Consider the following 27,750-nt stretch of genomic DNA (forward strand, 5'->3'; position numbering starts at 1 on the left):
CGACGCCGAGCCGGGGGGGCGCGAGCCCGGCGGTGCCGACAGACACTTCCCTTCTGCTCCCAGAGCGCCAGGCGCGAGGAGATGGCCATGCCGGCGGCACCGGGGCGCTTTACGGAGGCGCCGGGCACGCGGGTCCGGAGAGAGGGAGAGAAGAGAGAGGAGAGCGTTAGCGAGGGGGCCGCGGGGGCCCGGGGCCGCGGCCGTGTCTGGACGCGCCGAGCTCGGCGCCGGCAGCCGGACGGGTCGTTTTACAGCGCCGGGGAGGGGACGGTGCAGCAGCCGCCGGCCGCGACGGCTCGGCCCCGGGCTCACGGGAGCCGGCGGCCCTCGGCGGGGAGTCGGGGGGAGGCCAGGGCTGATCCGGGCTTCACCTGTCCAGATCATTCATGCACCGAGCGCGTCCGGGCTCATCGCTCCCAGCCGGCGCTTTGGCCGGGAACCGCGGCGGCGAAGCGGGCGGTATTTCCATGTACAGTAAAGGGCAGGACTGCCGGGAACGGCCCCCGGGGCCCCGGCTGATGAATGCCACTTACCTTCTTGGGCCGAGGCCCCGCGTGCCCTGGCTCCCCCGGCCCCCCGAGCGGGGTCTGGCAGTGCTGTCACGGGGGGGCAGCTCGGATGGGGGGGCCGTGGAGCCCTCCCGGCCCCCGAACCCCCGCGGCCTGCCGCAGCGCTGGGGCTGGAGGCCGGCTGGATCGTCGGCCCTGTTCCACGCGTGGGGAAGCCGAGGCACGGAGGGGCGCGGAGCAGAGCCGGCTCTCCCGGCGTCGATCCGCCACGCTGCCCGGCAGCGACGGAGGTGCCGGCGGCTCCCGGCCCGGCCCGCACCAGCCTCCCTCGCCTCCTCCCGCCAAGCCAGGGCTGCTCCCGCAGCCCCTCGCTCCCTCCTAGAACAGCCCCCGGCCGGCCGGGCCGCGGTCCCCCCCGTAGAGGTCCATGGGGCCCCCGGGCGCGGGCGGTACCTGTGCGGGCGCAGGGGTCAGTCGGGGCGGCGGGACCCTCCGGAGCCGGGACGGCGGCGGTGGCGGCGATGGAGGTGGCGGGCGGCCGAGCGCCCTCCCCTCCCCTCCCCTCCCCTCCCCTGCCGCGGCGGCAGCTGGGGCGACACATGTCACCGCTAAAAATACCCGCGAGGCGGCCGGCGGCGCGGGGCCTCGGCGAGGGGGCCGTGGGCGCGGGGCCCGACCCAACGCCCCTGCGCGCGTGGGCCGCCGACCTCGGGCTGCGCGGCCTCCCCGGCTTCACCCACCCGCCATCCTCCTCCCCAAACCGGCTTCATCCACCCTCCTCCTCCTCCTCCTCCTCCTCCTCCTCGCGGCGGCCCCGGGCTGTGCTTGGGGATGGTGCCGCAGAGAAGAGCAAGGCAGTGGGACGGGGGCCGCTTGCTGCACCCGCCCGCAGCCCCCCGGGGCCGTTTGGGGGTTGCAAGCTGCTCCCACGCGGGCGGCCTCGGAGCCCGAGGGACGTCCCAGCCCGGGGGCCCCGGCGCAGGAGCGGGGTGGCAGGGCCGAGCCCGCCGCGGGCCCCGCGTGGCCGTGAGATCAGCCGCCGAGCCAGGGAAGTGACCCGAGAGCAGCGCCCAAAATAGCCTCCCGCGGTGGAAAGAAAAAGTCACCGCGCTCCGACGCTGATGCCGACGCCGCAGCGGCCCCGGGCCCGGCCGGGAGGGAGGCAGGGCCCCGCAGCCGGCAGCTCCCCTCGACGATGCTTTTAGAGAAACCCGCTGCCCCCGGAGCTGCTCCGCCAGGCGACGGGGGCTCGCGGCCCCCGCAGACCCCGGCCCCAGCCGCGGGAGCTGCCGTGTGTTTCCAGCCCCGCGCGGGCAGCAGATTAGGCCAAGCGCGACGGCGAGAACGGAACCTACCTGCTGCCACGCGAGATCCCGCTGCAAAGAGCCTGCGGCGTTCCCGGGACGGCGGCACCGAGGGATCGGAAGGCCCCGTTCAGGAGGAGACGGGAACATCAGGCTCCGCTTACCTAATATGGGACCGACGGTTGCCCAAAGCATCTCGCCGACACCTGATAAAGACACACGCGGCTCACGCTCGAGGAGGAGGGGGCCAGGAGGGCGGCTGCGGCAGCGTCTGGGTCGCAGCACTGCAGGGCTGGGTTTGGGGGCTGCACCGCGGGGGCTCGGGGCCCCGGGCTCCCACCCTGCCCAGGCCGCTGGGCACCCAGCATGGAGCCCCGCTGCGCGGACATGTCCGCGGTCGCTCCTCTCCGCGCAGGCACCTCTCCTGCTTTGCACCTGCAAAAAAGACACGGGGAGGGCGCGTGTTCAGGTCGCACAGAGCCACGAGCCAGCCCCGACGGGTGCCCGGGGCAGCAGAGCTCCTGCACCACGGCCGTGCTCGGGGCGACCCGCCGAGCCAGGCAGAGCCGGAAAAAGACCCGGCCCCGGCAGCACCTTGGCCCCGCGCTGCCTGCACGCTCCAGTTGAGCAGAGCGGCACAGGAGCAATTAACGCTGCAGCCCCGTGCGTGGCAGCAAGGACGCGGCTGCAGCCGGTGGCTCCGGCAGCTCGGGCCACGCTGCAGCCCCGGGAGCAGCCCAAGGATGCAGAAAGCTCCTCGCATCCCCCGCGGCTTTTCCGCCGCTCTCCCGGGCAGCGGCCCCCGGCTCCCCGCAGCCAGCCTGCAGCAGCGCTGACCTGCGCCGGGGCCTCGTGTCCTGCGGCAGCACCCGAGCGAGGCCCCAGCGCAGGCGAGCCGGCGGTGACAGTGGCACCGGGAAGGGACCCGACTTACCGGCACCCGGCAGAGGACGAGAGACTCCCGCGGGAGCAGAAAGAAACTTCCCTCCAGTCACACGCTTTTTGTCACAGGTTCTCACCGCAGATTTTTTGCTTCCTAAGCTCCTCCATCTTCTTCTGCCCCAAAAAGCGTTTCTCTAGGAGAGCCGAGCCCGCCCGGGTTCGCCTCACCTGTCCCCGCGCGGGAGAGCCGGCCACCGGCGGGGACGGGCGGCTGGAAAGAACCAAACGGCATCGCACACGCAAACGACTTTATTGGGATTCTCTTTGTACGAGAGCAGTTGACCAACACACAGAAGCAGCTTAGCTCTTCCAAAAGAGTTCTTTAAAAAAATAAGTAACTGAGGGCGGCACGTCACAGACTGCTGAGGACTGCAAACCGAGCACAGGCTCTGCCACGCGCTGCCTCCGGCGTGCGGGCGCAGCGATCGGCAGGAACAGCCCCTCCTCGGCGCAATAAATATGAAAAGAGCAAAGTACATAAAACAAATAGTGATTCTCATAGATACAATATCTATTTACAGATACTGGCTTTTCTTACCATTAAATTACACATTGAAAACAGGTTCTCTTTCAATATATATATTTTTAAAATCACTAGTAGCTATTCATGTGAATCTGCTCCTCTTTTTTTGTTGTTTTTGAAGGACCGTATTTAGTCACTAAAACAGTGCTCATAAAAATGCCTCTCCTAGGATATTCTTACTTTATTCTGTTTTTCAGACTCATTTTTAGTTCGTCCCGCTCTGAGCTGCTGGTTGGCCTCTCCCGTTGCTGCACGGGGAGGTGCCGGCAGAGCAGGGAGCCCCGGCCGCGCCGGACCCGGCCCCGCGAGCTGCCGCCTGCGCCTGCCCCCGCCCAGCAAGGCGGCCCGCGAGCTGAGCAAACCCTAAGTCTAGGCGTAAAACCCGCTTGCTGCGTTTTGGCCCCCAGACGCGTAAGAGAAGTTGGTTTGGCAACACTGGAATTGGCACTGCCCAAGTCGCAGCAGATTTGCACTGGGGACTCGCTGCCCGCTCACAGCATCGGCATCGTCCTCCCCGCTGCCTCTCTCTAGCTGCTCTCGGGCGGAAGGGTTCAACGCTACCGCTCCGGTTTCCACCACGGAAATAAAATACAGCGAGGCAAGCATAAGAACGGGAATATGGAAAATGGTAACGGGAAAAGCCAGCCGCCGTCCTCCGGCGGGGCTGCTCCGCAGCATGGCACGGCACAGGCGTCCCCCGCGAGTCCCGGGAGGCTCGGAGCCTCCTTCAGCGCTTTGATGCATTCCTCCGACTGCAGAGGCCGTCATTAGCGCTGGAATTATTTTTAGCAGATGAGTTATCTGGTGAATTTAGTGCTATTTTTGTACTTCGCTGGGGCAGGAGGTCTCTGTGTCAGCTCCCGAGCTGCCCGGCGGCAGCCAGCGAAGGCGTTTGGGGGCAGAGGCCAAGCGGGTGCTGAGCACGGAGGAGCTCCGGGCGCCGCAGCCCCGCTCCCGGGAGGACGGCGGTGGGCGAAACCGCTCGCCCCGCCGGCATGCTATTCCCAGGGCACGACCGGCTCGTGACACCCTTTCCAAGGATCTGGCTAGTTTAGAGGAAGAGACATTTGGGACACCCGCGTTCGGGCAGGAATCGCTGCCCGAGGGGGTGGAGGTGCCTCTTCCCCTCCTTAACCGCGGGCGAAGGAGCGGGACGAGCGCCGTCCCGCCGGCTGCCCGACATCTAAAGTCAGCCGAGATGATCCCAGAGGGTCCCTGCGGGACACGTCTCCTGTCTTCACAAGCCATTTTAGGGACTATTCATCTTTTTTTAATGAAAAATAATCAGTCTGAAACGTCAAGGATCATTTCCAGTGGAAATGCAGGCTTGCGCTCACCCGTGCTAGGCGCCAGCTAGCCCGAGGCCCTGCCCTGGAGCGGGACGAGCTTTCCCTAAACTGCTCCAAACTGAGGTTCACCTGCTCTGCGCCGGTGCTGGGAACTCTGCAACATCCCGAGGCAAATCTGTTCCACCATCTCCTTATCCTTGCAACTAAAGAGCTCTTTTTCAAATACCTGAGCTGACTCTTCCTTGCCCCAATTTAAGGTCATTGCTGCCCGTTCAACGCAGCACAGGCTCGGAGACCGTCTCCTGGTTAATAAAACCTCGTTCGCTGGAACGCTGCGGAATAAAGGGGAAATTCAGAAGCACCAGCCAAACAGGGGGTTTGACTTGCAATAACTTCTTAGATGCTTCTGCATTCATAAGCCATTGCACTTAGAGATGGTCTTAATGCGTTAAACTCAATGTGCTTATAATAAAATGGTAAACTGGACAGACTGACTGAAATTAGTTCGACTTTATTATGAAAAACAGAATAAAGCTGACTGATCCTATTTGAAAGGAACTGCCACTTCACACAAGCTATACATATAAGGAGCAGAAATTCTATGGAATGTCAGAAGTTGGAGAAACATGTATTTAATAAATAATATAAAATGTTTTTTTTTTTGTTAAAATAGAATTCTTGGTTTTATACCTACATAGCATAGCAACCTTTACATAAACAAAATAAAGCTGAGTCTGTGATGATTAGTTTAACACAAAATAAAAATACAATTTGACAATAGTATTAAAACAGCCAATGTTCAGTCCACACAATATGTACACCATGGAATAGAAATGAACAGAAAACAGAAGTAGATCATCTTGAAATTCCTCAGACGTTTGGATATACATATGTTCTCTGTATATTTTAGCTATTTTTCCATTTTTTTACAATATTAAAATTAATACTATGCTTTTTCAAAATATGTTTTTCAGATTTTTTTTAATTTGTAGAATTGACTCATTTCTTATATTAATCAACACAACTAGTAGTATTTACTTTCTACTGTACAGTTCAAAATAGTCCTTCCTCCATATATATTTAGAGTGTGAACATTTCATAGTTAAGAGTAACTGCGTCACTGACATCTGCTGTGTGGGGAACAGTAAAATAAGTACGTGATCTGTGAACATCTACAGTATGTAAATATGTAACTAGAAGAATTGAAGAATTTAGTACTCAAACTGACCAGCTGCCAGGAAAAGAGCAACACACTCAGAGCTCCAGGTATTTCACTTCTCATGAGCAAATTTTCTATCATCCGAGACTGTAAACCTAAAAAACATCAGTACATGAGTAATCGTATGCACACAGGGCTTGATCCTGCTTTTGCTCGGGTTGATGGCAACGCTCCCGTTGACTCCAGCAGCACAGGATCAACACCCGAAGCAGTTCTTTTGGGCAGCAACAGCATCCATTTTCACAGGATCACAACTTAGGTAAAACATTTTTTAGCACCAAATACACAATATTTCCTATTATCTACTCACTGGACTGCAAACACCTGCATTTATATTGAAAACCAATCTGATGACCCTATTTGCTTTTTTTTTTTTTTTTTTCCAGTAAAAGCAAGAGAAGCAAAACTTCTGCCACTTCTCTAAAGGAGAGCTGTTGAAATTCAAGAAAATTTGACCCTGACTCAGTTGAGGTATACTGCATGGATCTGCGCGTGGGGCCGTGCTCGCACAGGAGGGCACAGCAGCGTCCGTACGCGCCAGACCTCCCCATGCACCACCCACCTGCGGTCAGCATGCTCACAGCCGGGTTTTGAGGTCTAACAGGGGGGTGTAATACCAGAAATGTCAAAGAAAGTGGCATCAACTCCTGTATTTACAACAACAGGACTTGTCTCAAGGCAGTATTATGAGAAGAAACGTATGAAACCGCAGCCTTTAATCTTACTGGACCAGGGACAGTGACATAAAGGCAGAGCACGCTCGTATGAAGCAGCCTTTCAATTCAGAAAACTGAATTAGAGGAAGGATTTGAAGAAACATTAACAAATGTTCCTTTAACAGTTTCGCAGATTTGCAACAAAAGTACTGACTGAATTTAAATAATAAAGCGTGCCTAATTTCCTCCTGCAGCGGGGGGACGTCGCAGCCCCCTCGCAGTGCCAGGGAACCACGCGCACCCCAACCCGGGACGGTGCCGCAACCACAGCTTTGCCGCAGTATGGATAACTGGGGCTTTGCCTTTTCTGCACTTGCATTTCAATGCAGAAAAGTCTCGCTGATTTTGGTGAGATTTTGCTGTGTCCCTGTCTTGAAGTGTGGCACTAACCTACAGTAACTCCCGCGTCTCAAAAATGCTGCTGACCTCACGGTGGGAAAAAGAAGGAAAAGCACACAGAACGGAGCTGCAACTCTTCTAAAAGTCACTGCGAAGCCCTGTAAGTCCAGATCCTCCCAAAATCACACATCTTATTACGATCATGTAATTCACGAACTTACACTCTCAAATCTGGTCTTACCACGTTTATCAGCCGTAACGTTAGAGACGAAGAACGGTGAGAAAATCATCCCTGCAACTCTGAAGGAACATGGGTTATGTCAGAGGAGCGTTTAAACGACCCCATCTAGAATGTCTTTCTTATATTTCAAAATATAAGAGACAATCTCCCTACGTGCAATCTTCATTACAGCTGAAAATTTAAAAAAGACTTTCAGATTAACTTGTTTAAAAAACTGTTTGAAGCTCTAATTTCTTTTGTTTTTACCTTCCTGAAAGTCTAACAAAAACACAGAACACGAGTGTGGTTAAAATACATAAACTGTAACGCTCATGACCATCAAGCAAAGTAAAGTTTGTCCGGGGGGAGGGAACTTTAGAGAATTTGGTATCTAAAATAGGAATTAGCAGTTAAAAGCAGTTATCTATCAAATCTTCTGTTTTGAGTGGCTGAATTTCAAAGCTCTCTCTACATCAGAAGATCCAATTCTTTCCACACAGAAATCCACTTGTTACTGGGAGAGTAATCTTACCAACGTGCACCTGAGGTTTTTGCTAGGGTAACCCTTCTCTCACTCACAAAAGCACAGTTGTGCGTGTGTCATAAACATGAAGCTTTTTATAAATTGTCTTAAGTCAGACTTAAAGAGAAACAGACGCTACATTTCCTTCACTAGTCCGCTGCCACCTGACACTTGCCCGCAGAGAGCTGACCGACGGCACAGCTTCGCTGCCAGAGTTTCGAATCGCTACTTACACAAATGAGGCAATAAAGGACAAAGTAATGAACGTGTTCCAGGGCCACCCCAACGCCATTACACCTCGAAACCAACATACTTCTGCAAGTCAATACACAGCCTTGGTTTCATAGAAAAATCTGTGTTTTTGAGGCAGTTTCTCAACAGAGAACATCTCTCCCCTACTCACGGATAGCAGCAACCCAGAATCTACGGTACATTGTGTCGGAAACCAGCAACCGCTCCCAAACGATTTTACCATAAAAAGCAGCTACGGAAAATAATTAAAAGAGAAATATGGAGTAGATAGTGAACTTGGAAAACATGAGCAAAATAATAAGTTACATGAGAACTAAGAGTGGATTTTATCATAATCTGAGTTTTCTTTTCAAATCAACGTGAAAAATAAGAGCATTGCATGGTACTGTAGAAAAAAACTCTAAAATATCCAATACACAGTCAGTGCCAATAAAATGAGACATTTTCTATTCCAGACTTCAGTAAATACCACAACTACTCCTTACAGAGGATGCTCAGACACTAAACATCACTTACCAGTGAGAAGGACTCATAGCTTGGTACTCTTTTTATATAGTAATTAAAAAAATAAATGGGGAATATCATTAAAAATATTATCTGACAGACACGAGGTATTTTTTAATATGCATTTTTCCTTGTATGCTATGCCAGATTATAACAAAGAGTTTGCACAGCTGTCAAAGCACATGCTATGCAAAGAGTTTTGCCACTCCCACTTTCAGAAGCAAATACATCTGATTTTATCACAAGTGTGTTCAGGATAAGCAAATACTTCTGAAATAAATCCTGTGTTTTTGCCAATTTATATTTTGAAGGAAACAGGTCGGAAACTCTCTGGTGATCTGCTAGCAACACAAGCTGGACACGAACCGTGCACAAGAGGCAAACAGAGCAGGCTGTTGGTGTAACTTCTTCTCCCATTTACAGAGACACAATTCCCACTATATTGAGGGACTGTGCGAGTTGTACCACTGTAATTGGGCAGAAAATGTTCTTAAGGTGTTTACAGAATCACAAGAACGCTTAAACTCAGCCCTGACTTCTCTCTCTCTCATAAAAATCATAACAACCAGGGAAAGGCTGACTTGACATGCTTAAAGTTGTCTAACAGAGATTATATCTTTACTTTTGCAAAATAACAGTTTCCATCTGACATGACTGATGTCTTCAGTAAAATTAATATAGCTCTGGCATTTCATCAACTCATTCTGTCAGCTCCATTCTCAGTACTCTCCAGCTGTTTTCAGTGTGGACATTTTGAATTTTCTAGAAAAGAAAATTAAAAATCCTTCTGCAAGCCGACCCCTATGATGTACACGTGACTCTTCTGAGCTTGGCTACCATGAAAGTCAGGGATATTTATGCTATGAGAACACACTTGCTTATGTTTTTGTGTAAAACAGAGAAGGATCCACAAGTCCCGTAACTGAAGGGTGATCCAGAATACGTACCAAGGTACCCATACATTTTAACCCATGTACATGCACTAGAATGCACTGGATTTGAACAACTTCTTTTTAATTTTTAAAAAGTGCAGTTGACCTGAAATGGAAAAGAACTGTCTTTATATTCACTGTAAACTTGTCAAAAGGAATCTGCTCTTTAAAAACTGTGCTAAAATAGTCAATGTATACAACAGAGCACTAGATGAAGCTACCATAAATTCCTCTTCACCAATTATTACTCTATTGTGTCAGTTATAGTACTGCGTATACGTAGGAGAAGCAAAACGGTGGTAGCTACTATTAGTGAGTACAACAAACCAAGTGAATAATTTGACTTCAATGTTTCCATGAAGTAGCAATAACATTTAAACCACAGGACAGTTAGAATTCAGTACTTCGAAGTGCATAAGAGTCACACTGTTGATTATCAGCAGTATGGAGAAAGGTTATAGCAAAGTCAGCAGTAATGGTCGGAAAGAACATGGCAACACGACAGATCAAGTGTTCTCCAACACGGCAAGTCTGCAGCTCCTTCCAGAGTTGAGGGATTTGTCGCTATCAGGCAGAAGTGTAAATCCTAGCCAGCAGTAACCATTTCAGTTTCCAGGTTTGGTATAAACCAAACAAAGGTATTGCAGAGAAAACAGTATCTTCCTTCCATCAGTAGTTCTAGAGTAACGGACCATTTTTCAACACCGCCGGGGTGCGGGAATGCATGGGAGCAACAGGCAGCCTCCACGTCCGGGAACTCCCACCACTGTCGGAGTACGAACTCACTTGCCATCGTTTCCGTCTTCACAGCCGCCAGGTTCCCAGTTCTGACATTATCCCATGCTGTAAACATCTAATTCTTCTTCTCCTAAGTACGTCCTGCTTCCAGGACTGTACAAAGTAATTCATTAATAATGATTCTGTGGAACGTGACATGTTCGCAAAGTAGCTTTCCCTACATGAACTTTGTTCTCTATTTCTTCTACAAACCATTGCTATTCCTGTGGCTGAGGGGTGGTTTGGAGAGCTCTACAACTGTTGAGCGAGATTTATTGAGGAACTTCGGAGCCCGACGCAGCAACCTCTGTGCCTCAGTGAAAGCTTCTGTCAGCTCTTTTTTCCACTGAACAAACTCTGGGTCACTCTGAAAGAGATACAGAAGTAGTTTGGCACTTCGTAATAAACTGCCAATACTGTCTTCTCTTTTGTATAGCACTTTAAGCAAGTTATTTTCATTTTCTGTGGAAATGAGTACCTTCGGATATTGAAAATAGGTAGCCATTTGCTTCCATCACTCAGTCAAAACAAGGCAAGTCAGCAGGAACTAAAGCTGGTCAGAAGGTTTCAACACTTGCCTACTTCATCCCCTACAAACATATTAGTTGCCATAAACTAACTGCAATTAGTCACCTGTGTCAACAAGGCCTTAGAAGCCTGCCTAGGTGAGAAGTAATAAAAAGCTAAAAGCTTCAAAAAACAAAATTCATTTTGGTGCAAGTAATGTTGAAATCCGTATTTTTAGTGATGATAAACTGATATAGCTGCAGGTTTCCTACTTTCAAAATAAAGTATGGTAAGGACTTCCCCAGTTTTGCTTAGACTTAGATTTGCTACATAGTCAATATATAATGGCAGGACCAGAACAACTGTTTTTCATCATTTTATCACATGCAAAACATCTGACCCACAATCACCAAAAACCAAGCATCTCACCTCACACTGCAGGACAAACTGTTTTCCTCCTTTAATTCTCAGTAAGATGCATTTCTTATCTTTAATTTGTGTTTCTTCAACAGATACTATCTGTTCCATTGTCAGTAGATTTTGCTAGAGTATTTGCAAACAAACAAAAAAAAGCAGAGAGATGATTTGGCAAAAAAAGATAATGTTGCTTGTCAAATGAAGTCAATATCTAATATTTTTTTGACTACCCATATGAAGCTATGAACATGAACAGTCATTACACAAACATTTCTTTATTTCTGAAGACTGATTCATGAACTAAAAATAGATTATAAGGTAAGAGAGATATTTAGCAAGTGGCTTGGTTGGTTAAACAGAGACAATAAAATATAAGCCAAAAGAGACAGCAATGACAGTATGAAATAGGAATCTACAAATAGGTGTGGCTACAAACAAAATATGCACTATTTTCCCTCAAGAGAGTTGCATATAATTTAATGTATTTCCAAGTATTGCTGTTGTAAAAAAACAAACAAACTGGACAATCTTACTATCTTTATCAAAGGGTTGGAAGGGAATACTTAAGCTCTATACACTTATAAAGAAGAAAACACAAAAAACAGTTTGCAGAAAAGCTTTCCCCATATACTGTAACATGAGAACAACATTTTGAAAATCCCGAAACTTTACGTAACTAAATATACAAATGATTCACCTAGCACATGATCACAGCTGGACTAAACTAAAGTTGCAATAGCATTTTATTTCAAAGAAAATGCTATAGCATTTATTACCTTACCAGTTTATGTTTTTTTGTATAAATAGTCCAGAAGTCCTAAATGGAAAACAACACCATGAACTACCAAATTCCTTAAAAAATATAAACAAAACAATACAAACAGATTTCTCAAGTCAACTTTATGTTTCTTCAGTGCAATGTCGCTTCCCACTAACTAAAGCAAGGATAGTTACCTTGAATAGTTACTCAAATCCACTGGCCATTTACTCAGGCCAAATCCTGCTTCCATGGGAGGTACGTTTGAGTAGGGGAGCTCAGATTTGCCCTAGCGCCCACCTGTTTTTCATGCCTTTTGATGTTGCTGCTCCCTGGAGTAATCACACTTACCCGTGACTCTCCTTCTCCTCGCCATTCAAGTCGGTTTGGGAAGAGGTAGAAGTAACGACGCTGCCACTGAGTCAGGAACGGATTCCCCAATTTCAGCATGTATCCATGCATAATGCAGTCCTTCCCAAGTGCATAATCTACGATAACAGGGAACATTAGTATGCAAAATAAGGTACCGCTTCAAGCACTCTGCAGCTGTGCTACGCTGAGAGAGGATAAACTCCACAACACAGTGGGACCAAGTGTGCCATCACTAGCTTTTCAACAGTGCTTCCATGTGCGCGCACACACACACACACACACACACACACACAGAGCCAATTCTGCCTCAGTTACTCAAGCGAGCAAAACTGCAATGGAGTAACCACAAACAGAATTTGGTTCTTTGGAAAAAAACCAAAAACCAAAAAACTAATATCTGATTTACTGTTGAGAGTGTTGCACAGTGTTATCCAAAGGTCAGAATCTGCTACGCAGCATCCTTGTGCAAACAAGTGAAGTTTTCTATAAAGTTTTCCAATCCTCTTTGCCATGAAATCAAATCCTGAATATTCTTTTCTGAGCATACACCATAAACAAAACCAATGAAGGGCTGCACACAATAATATTTAAAGACTGTGCTAAAGATTTTCCAAAACGTTATACCATCATACTATATTTCAAAACATTAAGAAACATGATATGGACTAAATTAATTCTATACTGGTGAATCAGAGTAACATGAGAGTCGGTTGTTTGGAGCTTCAAATACAGGAATTACTGTGCAGTAGTAAAAGACAAAGAAGTATATTTGATAGATTACCTTCCTCATGGCCAAGCTGCTTATTTTTAGCCCTTTTTCTCGCCTCAATTTTATCTGTGTCTGCATTCACTGCGTCATAAACTGTTTCTGCTACTTCTTGCTGCCAGCGCTCCGATATTACCAGAGGAAAGTTCTTATATAATTCCTGGTCACTATCGAGCAACTTGCAATAGGAAAAATAACACAAAAAAAAATTTTAATAACTTTGACTATTCTTAACCACAACAGTCAATGGTTTCCCATATAATAGCGTTATTTTAGAAGACGTATTGAACCGTAACCTTACCAGAACAAATGGGGACAGACATTAGGAAGTAGAGATATTAATTTAAACAAGCATATTAATTTATATAGAGAACAGTCCACCTGTTCAAAAAGTGGTTTAATAGCTTTAAAAGCCTTAGTCAACGTTGTCCCACCCTGTTCTGCAGTCGTTGCATTTAAATAATTATTTAAAACATAAACAGCTACATTCCTAACTTTGTCGCATTCTTAACTTTGTCGCATAATCCGTGTTAAAAGAATGCCAAACTGTGTTAAAAACCTCTTCAGCAGAAAAACTCCGATATGAAAACGCTAAGTAAAACAGAGGCTATGGTACTGGGACTCTAACATGAAAAGGGCACTTTTACACCAAGACACTTTCCATGCTTCCCCAGCTTAATTTTACACTGTTAAAAATTCACCTTTAAAATTCACTAATGCATCCTGCAGATCTCATAATTCCCGTGTTAGATAGCTTCTCTTCTCCTCCCACACCTAACTACAGTACTTAAATTGCCTGGAAGGTACCTAGAGTTACAGGATGCCCAGCAAGGACCGTTTGTGCCTTGGTAACAGCAATATTTTGGGTTTAGCCATCGGGCACTTTGATGCAGTACAAAAAGCGACCAATATTTTCCCAGTAAGATTATTACAGGTTTTAATCCGGAGATGACTTTAAACTCTCCACAGCCTTTCCTGAACTGCTTCCACATTTGTTAATCAGGAGAGAAACAGGATTTCTGAGGAAGCAAGGCGAAGCGCCCGCTCGGCCTCCTGAAGTACACGGCCAGCCCGCTAGACCGCACGGTCCCACCGGGGACGGGCGGCCGGGGGAGGCCCGGCGGCCGGCAGAGCGCGGCAGGGCCAGGCCCGAGCCCCCCGCCCGAGGCACGCGTCTCCCCGACCCCGGCCCGAGCAAGTGTCCTCATCGTTTGCAAAGAGCCAGGGCCGGACCACAGCGGGGACACGCTCTTCGGGGTCACCCGGAGCCAGTAGACTTTGCTGAAATCTTGAGAAAACGTCTTTGAAGGACTCCACACACAGGGCAAGACACGAACACCATAACCAGGGACTGTCGGGGCACTGGCTGTTGTTGTCTTCGCTTGTAACCTCGAAGAACATGTTTCCCCTAGGTGTCATGGGATACGTGGCAGGATAAATACGATCCCGCGCGTTAGCGGAGGAGAGAGCACGCGCTCCCAGCTGACAGCTCAGCGGTGTTAATGCGGAGCTAAGGAATTATTCAGTCCCTTCCACAGGACTATGACGTCTTAGCCAAGGAGTAGAGCAAAGCAGCAGTACATGACACCCCGCGTTGACTCATGACTAAGAATAAATCTTACAGGCAGCCTGAATAAATAATGCGCAGAGGCAATTGGGCTACACGATTTACGGGTCTGTGCCTTGCTGGGAATCTATGTCCCCCTGAGCCCACAAAAGGCAACCTCGCTTCTCCTTGCAAAACGGTCCTTGGAAATACAGCGTCCCGCAGCTTCAGACACCGACATCTCGTTAGACTAACATTGAAGCCATGGAGTTTTGTGGGACAAAAAAACATCTTGGGTTCTTCGCGTTTCTCTTTAAACACGTAAAATCTTCTTTATGCCAACTTCTGTAATTACAGCAGGTGACACTGACAGACAAGTTCCTCTTTTAGGCACGGTGAGCAGTTAATAAGTTTTTGCTTATAAAGTTTAGAGCAATTACTTTCTCTCCTGACTCATTTCTGTAATAACAGGAATAAAGTTGGATCTATTGAAGAGCGGTATGACAAAATTGATGAACGGGATATACCCAAGACAACCACTGATTCACCTATTGTCTCCAAGCACCAAGGACGCTTTGGAAGAGGCGTAGGGCATGTCACACTAGCTCCACGCAAGACAGAATGGGCCAGCAGCTCTAACTCCTGGATTTTTTCCTTTAAGCTGTTTTCATAACATTTTGAAATGTCATAACCTGAAAGTTACTTACATCACTTTTCTAACCTAATAAAAATATTAGCATTAATACATAGTTGCTCATTTTTAAGAGCTTTCCATCGCACTCTCTGAGCATGAGGTAGTACTATTAAAATAAGGTTTAGTTCAGTTTCTCCAAGCTTTCACGAGCCAGTATTTGTTCTCCAGAACAGGTTCTCAGATGACTGGGGGTCCTTCTTATAGTACACAGTCCTGCAGACACTGGTGTACCAGGTTTCACTGAAGTCCATACAGGAACTTGTTTAAAACATCATATTTACAGAATGGAAGGTAAACTCCTTTTCTGAAAATAATTTCTACAAAATCATAGACAACTCCTAAATTATCAACTGCATTTTCCCCTGTGGGGGGAAAGGGAGGTGGTGGAACGGCCTCCTTAGCAACATCAAAAAGATTCATGTTGCTAACATGTTCTGCAGTTGAAATATGCAACAGGAGGGTTAAACAGTAACTCGATGAGAAAAACTGTTTTCCTTAATGCATGGTAGGAGGTCTGTGCTGCACATTCTGCCTTCATTTGCTACACTTTTTTGTCACAGATATCTGGCATATACATGTAGCTAACCCAGGGAAGAACTGCACTGACAATAAAAGTGTTACTGTGATTACAAAGCCAAAAGATTTCATCCTAAATATGTAGGAAATGGCATTTTTTTTTTAAGATTACTACTGAATGTGCATTTAAATCATTCAGTGTTTTAGGAATGGTAAATGTTTCTTTTCCCCACATGGCAGGAAATAATTAGAATTTTTAAAACCGCAAAACATTAATTATTCTTGAAAACCTGACGATTTTGCTGAAGTTGTCTGATCACCTGATATATTTGCTTTATCATATAAACCTTTTGATAGGAAGGTAGATTTCAGTCAATCTAAAACATAAACAGAAGATAGGGAGTTGGCAAGCAAAAGCAAACCAACAAATGAGCCTGAGCCCAAGCTATCATCTGACAACAGCATGCTCTAAATTAGTCATGATTAAAGTTCCAAACTCAAAAACCATTCCTTGTGCACTTAGTGGATCCATGTCAGTAGCCCCCGAAGCAAAGAAATGGCATGCACGTGTGAAAGTTGAGCGCAGCAAAGTATCATTATTTACCTATCATTTAAAGTTAGGTACCTTAATGCCTTTAGTGTCCTCTTCATCAAAGGATCCAATATCAAAAGCATCTGCTGCATTTACTTCTCCCCGGGGAGGAATCAGTGGTGGAGGATACTGGAAATAAAAGTAGCATCATTACAGACAAATTAATGTACATTATTTAAATCCATTCTGTAGATAAATAGGGCCTTTTTATTTTTGCACACATTACACATAACTGTGTAACAGCATGTCACTTCAAAGTAAATTTCAGTACAAAGAAGTTCTCCATTCTTTTAGTAACGTCTTCCCTATCTTTTTTAGGGGACAAAACCCTAGTTTATAGAGAGCCATGCAGAAGAAACCATGCAGCCATTTGACTTCGGAAAGAAAAGAAAGAATTCAGTGCTATAAAAGACGAAGACTTCTACTAATAAAGAAATAAGAGTTTTCATCAACCATCTTCCATGTGCTGGTGCAAGTGAGTACCTGTGCTGGGGACAGGAATCCCCAAGTTTTCTATCTGCTACCTGTCCAGACTTCTTTATTTTTAGCTCCGATAGTAAAGCAGTAAAGTTACTATTTTAATCCATTACCTTCTGCAAATAGACTTGCTGCCAATCGATCCCTTTGAAGAAAGGATGCTCTTTTACTTCTTGTGCACTGCAAAATAAATTAACTGAAGTCAACAAAATGAAGGGGCTTTTCAAATTCATTTGAGAAACTTAAAGCTTTCAAAGGTCAAGCATTTACATCACTTGAAAACATCAGTAAAATGCTCTGTTTTTCAAAAAAAATTTACATAAACAACAGAAGAGAAGACTAATATGGAAACACTGTAAGCAGTGCTGCAGGTCTGGGAAGCAATCACACTCATTTTTCTATGATAAACCATTACCTCAAATAACAAATAGTACTCTTCTGCTGTCAGATCCTATACATTAATTCTAAGCAACATGCTTACTCCATTGCATTTGATATCATACTTATTTTATAGCAAAATAAGCAATCACTCTTGATAAGCCTGAGCTTGAAAAGTAATCTCAGACTTGGTGGTTATCATCAAGGACTCCATGATATAAAACCCTTTGAATACATCACTCGAATAACATCTTGCACCCATCTTAGGTACGACTGACTGTTACTCAAGAGGTACCACACATTGCCAACAGTTTCTCAACAGTTGTTTACTCCTCCCACAGTTTTCTTTCCTGGTCTCACATCAGGCAAATACTGCTTTTCAGAGAGGTGATAGCAACACCTTAGAGACTCATGGCAATGACCCTGCTTCTCTCTGAATATGAGAGATAACAATATTTGTCATTTGAAATAGAGGCAACCCAAAATGAAGCAAGTATTTGGGGCTTTCAGGGCATCTTTTGTGGAATAACCTCATATCATTACAGCTGCAACAACACAAATAATAACTTTAACTATCAGAATGCCTGAATCACGTAGCACAACTTCATGTCAAAACAGATCAGGCAAAACAACATAAAAACAAAACCGGGATGAGAAGTCCTAACATCCATAATAAGCTATATATATAAACACCACCAAATATGAACATGATTACAAAGAACTTAATGGGAAAAGAGAATGTCTTTAATGACAGAAATATTGTAATGTGCCCACAATCAAAGCAAGCTGAAACACATTATCATGCAACTGCACTTTTCAATATTTTCTTTCCTTAAGTAAAATTATCGGGAAGCTGATTTTTACTTCATATTAAGTCATTCACTTAAAAAAAGTGGAAGTTTTTAAAGTCATAGGTCCAAGGAGAAGATGACACCTACCTTCTCCCTTGGCAGCCAAGTCTCTTGCTAACATCCCGCTGCAGAAGCCCTTCCAAAAGGGACTTTAATTCAGGAGAAAACGAATCTGGTAACTCCACATTCTATGAAAAGAAGTAGTACCAAAAAAGCATTAAATTATAGATGTATTTTGATCCGCTTTCACCACACAGGAAAGTAGCTTTTCTTTAATAGCATTTGTAAATACAACTCTTGCATGTGTAAATACAGCTCTTTCTCAGAAAGCAGGTTATGAATAAGTTGATGTACTTTTTAGCAAAAATGCAGTTTAGCAAGCAAGAAGAATGTAACTGCAACTGCCACCAAGATCCTTACCACGGTGAGTGTCATCCGGTCGATCTCATGCTTATCTTTGGTTTTGTGCTGTCTGAAAGGACTGTGACTGTAGAAATAAGAAAATGCACTAATAAATGTAAAGCCATAACATATCAGGTTATTTCAGCGGTGGCAACCCCAGGAGTGTGTAGCATCCTTCTAGTCCCGTTCTTCCACCTCATCAATCCTGTCCTGCAGAACAATAACATAAGCAGTGAAACACTTAACATTTACAATAAAATATTAGACTTTTCACCCTAACATACAGTTCAACACAGTGACTACTAGTCACACCTCAAAAATACCAATGTTTGAATTCTTAACACGTCATTTTCTTTTCTCACTGCAGAAAGCTGTGCCACTTTGCAAAAAAATACATCCTTCCTGTTTTCAGCATGATTGTATATGGTGGACATAAAAATCAAACCCAGAGAAAAGCAGCCTTTCGACTCCTTTCCAGACAACACACAGATTTCCTTGTGAGGATTATTAAGATCAGAGAAACCTGATCTAGTTAATCCATACAAAGGCTTGCAGTGGGTCAGTGTATTCTTAAATGATCCTGAGCAGTACTGAAACACTGCGCTGCAAGCTCCTTACCAATTACATCTCCAATAAAATAAATCACTCCATCTAACAAGAAAATTCTCAACAGCAATTGATCTGTAAGTTGAACTGATCGAGTAAAAACATTGATCTATACTTGGAAACTGAAAACATCCTACAGAACTTACCGCTCATCTATACGGGCAGAATGAAGCAAGATCTTGAAGTATATACACAAAACATAACTTCATCACGGATACCACAGGATTAGTGACCGGGAAGGTATCTGATGATACCTGGTTAATTTTCATCTTCTATCCCTTTCCTGCTTAATACTTCTGTTTCTGTGAGTTTGATTTTTTTCTTTTAACTACAGAAGACCTTCGAATAGTACAGATTTACCATGCAATATTTAAACAGCAGCATATGAGAAAATGGAAACTTTCTATTATGAGGTGGTGTTTTTTAAATTCAATTTAAGGTGTATTCCCTGTTTCCTTGCTGTCTTCAAAACCTTAAAGGCGTGCTATTTTTCAAAATTAAAGTGTGATTTACCTATTAGTTCATCAATTACCTATTATAATGCATTCTGTGTTACTACATGGCAGTGTGTACTGGCTTGCTTCACTGGCAGCCTGCTACTCTGGAGTTATTTCCTATTTGTCGTCAAATTCCTTCTGCAGACTAGATCTGCTGGACAGATCAGGACTTTACTTTTGTGTTTTTAAGCATGATAGGTAAGGGGGCAAGAGTAAATTGCTGAAATATGGTCTCAGATACTTTGACAATGAGGCTCTGAGTAGATCAGGAAAGCAAATGATTGACTGAAGACTTACCGACAGGATTTTATGACCGACTGAATTTATTAAACACTAAGAAACGGCACTATGTGCCCAACCGTTGTTTTGCAATCCGAGCTGTTTAATAGACTTCCAAACTGATTAGGAAGGCTAGCCCACAACAAATAACGCTCTGCCTTCTGCCCTCCCGCTGACACCACCCCACACACCTCTGTCGGGAAGAATCAGTCTGCAAAGGCTGCAGCCTCCCCTCCCCACAAGGCCAAGTTTTGCTGCACAACGGGACCATTTACTTCTAGGGGCTAGTTCTTCCATCAAGCAACTTTAAACACGTGAAGGAGGAACCGTATCAGGATCAGATGGACGCCCTAATCCTCTGTGCCCAAGCGACTCAAAGGGAAAAGGGCCCAAAAGAAAGCGAGGAGTCCCCACTGCTGCTCTTTCTGAAACACGCTCTTCGCTCTCCTCCCGGCAAACCCAAACTTGCATAGCTTGCTACCCATAAAATTCTTCAGTGAGTGATAGAGACACAGAGTATTGCTCACAGATGCTGTCTACAGTTCTAAATTGCAAAGAGAAAAAAAGTATTTAAAAGCCATTTCTTTATTTATTGACACACACATTTAGTTATTTTGTGAAAAAAATTAATGTTAAATTGATACAGCCTTATATTTCAATTTGGAAAATACAAGCTTACCTTCCTTTGTATGGTGCCTGGCATGTATAAGGGTAAAACCTTATAATTATTTATGACTTATTACAAGGACACAGAAAAATCTAACTGATGACCAATATTTACAGAGAAACACTCCGAAAAGCTTAAAAAATTATTTCTGGTTCACCAGTAACACTGAGGAAGCTATTTTCAAGAAACACTTGCCAACCACCACGTATTGACTGTTCAGATAAATCTGTCAGTCTTAGCAAATTCTACATAGGCTTGTAAGTTTATTGATGAGATAACAGTCAACAAAGCTGTAATTATTATACTTTTGCACATCAATATGTTCACAGGCCAAATTCTGTAACTGGAAGCATCCACACATTACAACTTACCCAAAACTACAGAAGGAAAGACCAAGCATCATGCTAAAAAAGGAATAATGCAGCAAAGTCTTTTCACCATAAGAAAAGGTCCTAAGCATAAGATGAAGTCCCTAATTTAAAAGGGCGGCTAGTACATTTAAGCAATGAATAACATCACATCATCTAAAATACTGAACTACTGCCAAAAGATGAGTGGATTGCCTATCAGCAGAAGTCATGAGAACACGCCTAAAGAGTGGATGGGAGCTTCAGCCTTCCTCAGCACCCCATACATGCGCCTACTAAAGGAAGCAGGGCTCGAGTTTTGTTTATTGTTTGTTTTGGAAGGAAAACAAGCTTATCTTAGTCTCATGTGCAGATGTGGTATGAGTTTCAGGCACATGTTAAAAAGAAACAAACAAAACAGGTGAGGAGACTTGACTCACCCTCTCAGCAGCTTGAAAAGCATGCAGCCCAGGGAGAACCAGTCGGCACTGCTGTCGTACGCCGTTCCCTTCTGGAGCACCTCCGGAGCCATGTATCCGTGGGTACCTCTGCCGAGCGAAAAGTAATATAATCTTGACTATGATCAGAATTATCATTGTAAAAATTTTCCTGTATTTTCTTAAAAAGATAGTCTAACTTAAAAAGAATGTATTCTGAACGCCATTGGTCTTTTGCTTTTCCTTTGGCCGCACACGCATATTCATGTTTTCTGCTCCTATAAATCTATAGGGGCAATGCAATACCTTAAAACAGAAACAAGAGGAAAAATCAGACAAACTGTAGCACCTACAATGAGATTTAACAGAACTGGAAGAAAGGCCAGTAAGTAATCTTCTATCTGAGTGTGGAATAGGAAAGAGTTAGGAAGGCAGCGTATCCTGTCCACTGGGCTTACAGGGAAGGCAGACATCAGGAGGCAGCCAGGGCTCCTGATCTTTGGGGCCAGACTGCTCCAGCCCTGGGCCCTGTGAGACCAGGGCAACCCCAGACACAGGGCTAGCAGGCCTGGTTTATGCTCTCTGACACCTATTTCACATATCTCTTTCAGCTGACACCTATGCACCGGTTTTAACAAACAGAAGTAGCCAACAGAACATCTCCTCGCGTGCTGGCCACCCCCAGGAACGGAGTTACCATGTACTGCTTTCACCCTCTACTTAACTTGAAAGTATAAACTTTTCTAGATGCTATGGTAGTGCAAACCTTTCAAAATATGACAGGATCAAGCTTTCCTTTTTGCATACATTCGGAAACTAAATCGGGGCATATGAGGACCTAAGAATATAAGATGCCAGATAAGTTATGGAATCCACATATGACACACAAAATTCAGATGCCAGTTATGATCTGATGTCAAGAGATAGATAGAACAAGAACACAATTTGTCTGAAGTTACAGAAAAATCCAGAAAAGGAAAGATACAATAAATCCTGTTTTTCAGACAGTTTCAGAATATTTAATTATCCATTTAGGACAATTAAAACAAATGTGAACTTTAACTCAGTCAAGTTCCTATCTTCTCTGAACAATGAATCATCTTGAAATAATGTGTCATCTTCCAGCCATGCCTACACAGCAGCTGCTACAACTGCGCAGGAAAACAGAAAAGGGAGACTGAAAAACCTTATTAGTGTATCCAGCAAAGCTCTGCTACAGAGAAAGTCTATGCCACACAAGTGTTATTTTCCTTTAGGCAAAGTTAAATAATAAAAAACATGTAAAGAATTTATTTAACAATCATTTTATGTGCAACAGAGCTCAGATAATACTTACACACTAGCATGTGGCTTCTTTTTGGAAAAATCACAGGCCAGTCCAAGATCTGATATTCTTACATGCCCATGTTCATCCAACAGGATATTTGCAGGCTAAAAGTGCATAAACAGAGAAAGAATACTGCTCAGTATTTTTCAGTTGATGACAGTACAAATCCTTAAAACACAGTAATAGTCTCAAACATCAATACCCTCTGGATTGCTACTTTTATTAAAAAACAAAACAAAACAAAACCACAACTTTCAAAGTCAATACAACAAAATTCTTTATAAATAGTATCCACACCATTCTAGCAGAGTGATACTATTCAATTCTATGCAAAGATTATGAAAATCTGAAAAGTAACAGAAAAGAAAAACAGACAAGGCTTGAAACGTGAGGCGCGCAGAGGAACAAAACCAATCTGGCCTCGAGTCCTCGCTCCTCCTGGTTCTTCCACAGTGGGGATGCGGCTTATGCCCCTTCCTCCCATTCTACATCCTACTCTCTCCACGCAGATTTTTTTCCACTTTTTTGGTCACCTGCCTCATGTCCCCCTGCCTTAGGACAGTCCTCAGCGTCCCAACTGTCAGCGAAACACACTCTTGAGTTACTGCCTTCCCGTCAGTATCTCCCATCACACACACTCCCCTCTCGGCGTTTTCAAAGCCTAGTACATTCTGTAAACTAATAACATCATTAAAGCGGTAAATGAGGTGAATATACTGAACAGGATTTATTGTAACACAACCAACGAAGCATCTCCCAGGGCTGTCTAACTGGGTAATAACAAGTTAGAACCATGCTGAACAACTACTAGAAATTCAGACAAAAAGGTAAACAAACAATCTATATCCTCGCCAAGAACAGGTTCCAGGTAAGATACTGGGTGTACACAAGAACTTCCTTTAACTTACCAGTATTTCTGGATTGTTTGTTGCTATCTCATAACAATCTATGCAAATGCAGCCCCTGTGCTAATGATTACCTTTAAGTCTCTGTACACAACAAAGCGATTGTGCATGTGTTCCAAGCCCAGGATGATTTCAGTAGCATAAAACCTCATTTCTTTTTCAGAAAACACTCCATGCTGGGAGAGGTGGTAGTGCAAATCTCCTCCTAAAATTAGAAGAATTGGGACACAATTAAAAGAAGAGTAAAATCTGCTGCACTGAGGGGTGGCAAGATACAGAGTGCGAGGAAAAGGGGCAGGTGTGGGGTAACGGGGAGCAGAGCAATTGCAGGTTTTAATAACCGAGCATGAGGGGATTCAAGTGCTTGCACACTCAACTGCAGGCAAGTACACTCTACAAGTATATGAGCTGACAAAATATCTGAGGAAGTTAATAGAGAAAAAATGATCAATTTGGAACTCCATTTTAAAAATACATTTACTTTCTCCATGTTTGCATCCAGTGAACGATCTAGCAACTGAGTCTTAATGGAAAGGATTTTCACAGCAACTAAACTGCAGTCATATATACAAGTTTCTGAAGAACTGAATAAATTAGCATATACAAATATTCATGCTGGGGATGTTTTCACGCTTTTTAAATCAAAGTATAGACACAATACAATGTCACTCTATGAACTAATCCAAACCATCAACACAATGAATAGTGAATATTCCAAGAACACACTTTCTGATCAAGCTACGAATTTAAAATAATCAACCAATTATCTGAATTTGGCCTACTGTTCAGATTTTAATGAGATTCCTCACGTGCAAAACACCAAAGCCTGTCTCAATTGCTTACAGGATGTGAGCCCTACTTCTCAATCAAATTTCTCACTTTGCAACATGGATGTGTAAATGTACTCCAACATCCTCAGGTGCTCACTGCAGGACCGCGCTCAGAGTTCAAGTGGGAGTCCCACAAGCACGGAGCATCCTCTGCAGTAGCAGAGCTGCAAGACCTTCTCTCTTGGCACTGCCAACTACTCTCGCTGTGCCTTCTCCTAAGAGTTATGCCAAGGCTTCTGGAAATGAGTTCTTTCCTTTGATGAATGCTTCCCCATCTATCTTCTTTGCAGCACTCTTTGTATTAGCCCTTTACTTTTGTTCCTGAAAATTCTACCACCTAAATCTCCTCATACCTTTTTCCATGTGCCCAACCTTTCCTCCAGCTTCCAGCCTAATAGCTCCTCTTAATTTAGATATGCTAATGTTATACAGAAACCGAGATTTTTCAGCTTGTTCTACACATTCCCTTGCTTAGCTCCATTTCCCCCTCTTGCTCTCAGGTGGGTGTTTTTTGATGCCTCAGTTTTTCCCCCCATTCTGCCCAGGATCTCAGCAAGTCCTCTGGCCGCAGCTTCTGTAACGCTGTCACCATCCTCCTTTCGTTAGCCTTGCTTACCATTCATCAGGTCCAGAATGAAGCAGAGTTTGTCAGGGGTGTGGAAGGCATAGGTCATACACACTATAAAAGGACAGTCCTAGGAAGGGAATGAGCAAACAATTTATACCAAATGATAAACAGAGTACTATTTACAGAACCTAAAAACATATGTTATATTTTTCCTATGATATTTGCCAATATTCATAATAATTTGTTAAAACAAGTTGTTATATTAAGCTACATACTCTGACGTTTCATGCACAGTTTAGAGATCTTAAATTTGCTATCAGGTTTAAATTTGAAAATAAAAAACAATAAATCAAAGACTAAAAGAAATGCAGGTAGCATAACTATCTTCTAAAGATTTCCAACTGCAGAAGATAAGATATTCTAGAAATATTTACCTGAGCTTGTACTAGACTTAAATGAAAGATATATTAGAAAAAAAAACAACCCAAGCTTTATGGCAGCTCAGAAAAAATAATCCTGTTCCCATGAAGTGTAAAGGATACGCATGATTTCCCTAATTGCAGGGAAAACGTTTAGCTGTTGGAATGCTAATCAAGAATCTGAGTCATATAACATAGGAAATTCCAAAGGCGATGCCAAAGGGAAGAAAATTTTATCCTTATCTATATATTAAACACAGATACACTGTTAATGCACCGTCCACCAAGTTGCACTTCACTTACAAAGCTGTACGAATGCGACAGCCAAGAATTCTGCCGTCCTCTGCCGCCCAGGTAACCCTGCGTTTCAGCTCTCCAGCAGCATTTGCAACAGATGTGTAGGAGGAACATAAATACACTAGAAAGGAAACTACAAGCCTGTCTCCTACATGACGTGCGGGAAGCAAGATCAGTAACCTAGAAATGAAGCGAGGCGCAAGTGCAGATTTAAGAAGGTCACTGAAGAGAAGCCGTTCCCCGGGATGGATTACATTTCTACCTCTTAATGCAGTTAGCCTTAATTTATACAGATGTTTACGACTAGTAGCCATAAAAAAATACAGCTGGGAAAACACCTCTTTAATGCTAATCACCTGCTCAGTGTGCTGATACATCTATAATGCACATACATTAAAGAAAGCCATGACGGAAAGACAGCAGACCTTCGCTAGGTCTTCTCTTGCTCCGGCCCACCCTTGACGCGCACGGCTCATGAGCGGGAGGTGGCTATTGCACTGCCGAGCCCGTCTCAGAAGCCACACGAAACCCTCGCTGTTCTGTTAGTCCACAGCGAGAACTTAAAGAACGGCTGTGCTATCAAAACAAATTTGACTGAACTGTAAATACTGATGTGTAAAGCCCTGAACCAAAACCTCCGAAGCTGACAGGAAGCGAAGCTCGAGTGCTGATGAGCCACTATACCATACAGGAAGCAAGAACACGACCTAACGTAATTTAAACAATGTCTTAATTATTACAGTATTGATAGTGAAAGCTCTGGGAATCTGCGACAGGAATTCGTTTCCTTCCCAATTTAGAAACAGCAAAACACGATGACCTTGGACCAGATGATAGCAGCTATGCAGCAAGGTCCCCGGGACCCCTCCCTGGTCCCGGTGCCGGCAGCTTGCTGGTCTTCAACAAAATAGGAAATAGGAGGAAACGGCCACATAACATTCACTGCCACTCCAGGTCGGTTCAAGTCAGTTCATCCCTCCATAAGGGAAAACCAAGCAAGGCTCACACATAAAGCTTGATGTGCTCATCTCTAATCACAGATGATTCTCCGATTGCTTGGACTGATCCTGCAGTACTGCCCAGACCTAGCTGTTTTTCTACTGTTTATTGCACAAACACGACTTCCAAGGAAACTCGACAAAACACAGGCACACGCTTGAAGCGCTCTGCAGAAACATGCATGAGACAAATGCCTAACTGCTAAATGTCCTGGAAATAAGCAAAGACAAGACTATAGGCAAGGCAATACGGGATCTAATAAAAGATATTACTTTCCTTACAAACCTTGTATTGCTCGTAACTGCAGACCACCATGGTTACCACTCAACTTCAAAACGAGAGCTTTAGTAGGACTGTTTAAGTTGATTTCCTGAATCAAATGGTAATTCAGAAATCTCCCAGGCAAGCTTCCTAAAACCTCAGAGCAATCAAATCATCTAGAAGGATTTAGTGTTAGAATCTAAACACTACAACATAGAAAAATAAGTGTTTCCATCCCAGAACACAAAGTGCCTCGATTTTAATGGAATGCAGCTTTTCAAAGAAAAGAAATCTGCAAGCATAAGTGTGATGAATAATTCATTTTAGTGTAAACCTTCCTGATTTAATCAGTACCTCTTCATTGTTTAACAGAGAGGAGAGCTTTGTAATGGTACCATAACATATTTTGCAGTAGCTTATATGTCAGAAAAAGAGTATTTTCCAGCATAAAAAAGTACAAAAAGTATTTACCTTAAATGAAGCACACTTATCTAAAATGAAAGATAAAGCAATAAAGCAAATTTCCCAAGAGACTAATATTTCTAATACTATGTTTTAGTTAAGCTTCTGCTCTGAAAAATTTAAACAAGAGTGTGACAACAACATATGAATTAAGAACAGTTTGGAAACAGTCCATTACATCTAAACAATTCTGCATTAAATCCAAAATAAATGATAGAAGACAAATTTTTAGCAACACACTACATGGAAGAAGAAAAATCAGACTATTTGTCACAAACTGCAGGAGCATCATGTTTTAAAGATGCTGCCGTATTAAAGACGACTTCAGATGAAAACCTTTTGATTCCGACTTTTTCCTGTAAACACCTAAACATCTGACGTCACAGCGTGACTGCAGAAAGGACAGCAAACAGCAAAACCCATGCTCCTAGTGTAAAGCATCTGCGTACTGCTTTTAACTTGACAGCAGCTCTGTCCTGACGGGTCTTTTTTAGGAAGACGTAGAAGTCGATGCTTCCACAATGC

The 27,750-nt window shown here is 44.4% G+C and overlaps 2 protein-coding genes across 3 annotated transcripts in view; both read right to left on the reverse strand.

The window, feature by feature from the left end:
* The window catches only part of MYO18B (myosin XVIIIB), a 78,192-nt gene extending 78,103 nt beyond the window's left edge, over window positions 1-89 (reverse strand). The window contains exon 1 of the mRNA XM_064522433.1: window positions 45-89. Within this exon, the coding sequence (XP_064378503.1) occupies window positions 45-89 (45 nt within the window). The remainder of the gene's footprint in view (window positions 1-44) is intronic.
* A 2,899-nt stretch (window positions 90-2,988) lies between these two features.
* Window positions 2,989-27,750, reverse strand: part of GRK3 (G protein-coupled receptor kinase 3) — an 80,009-nt gene continuing 55,247 nt past the window's right edge. The window contains exons 10-22 of one of the 2 annotated variants that reach the window (XM_064521864.1): window positions 24,836-24,914; window positions 23,464-23,594; window positions 22,494-22,588; window positions 21,161-21,268; window positions 18,343-18,409; window positions 18,010-18,110; window positions 16,807-16,873; window positions 16,250-16,345; window positions 12,884-13,046; window positions 12,082-12,218; window positions 11,755-11,790; window positions 10,986-11,099; window positions 2,989-10,416 (exon numbers count right to left, since the gene is read on the reverse strand). In XM_064521864.1, the coding sequence (XP_064377934.1) occupies window positions 10,255-10,416; window positions 10,986-11,099; window positions 11,755-11,790; window positions 12,082-12,218; window positions 12,884-13,046; window positions 16,250-16,345; window positions 16,807-16,873; window positions 18,010-18,110; window positions 18,343-18,409; window positions 21,161-21,268; window positions 22,494-22,588; window positions 23,464-23,594; window positions 24,836-24,914 (1,356 nt within the window). In that variant the 3' untranslated portion in view covers window positions 2,989-10,254. The remainder of the gene's footprint in view (window positions 10,417-10,985; window positions 11,100-11,754; window positions 11,791-12,081; window positions 12,219-12,883; window positions 13,047-16,249; window positions 16,346-16,806; window positions 16,874-18,009; window positions 18,111-18,342; window positions 18,410-21,160; window positions 21,269-22,493; window positions 22,589-23,463; window positions 23,595-24,835; window positions 24,915-27,750) is intronic. The other variant, XM_064521865.1, reaches the window with a different exon arrangement.

The sequence above is a fragment of the Dromaius novaehollandiae genome, chromosome 17 (genome assembly GCF_036370855.1).
Source record: "Dromaius novaehollandiae isolate bDroNov1 chromosome 17, bDroNov1.hap1, whole genome shotgun sequence".
NCBI classification, from domain to species: domain Eukaryota; kingdom Metazoa; phylum Chordata; class Aves; order Casuariiformes; family Dromaiidae; genus Dromaius; species Dromaius novaehollandiae.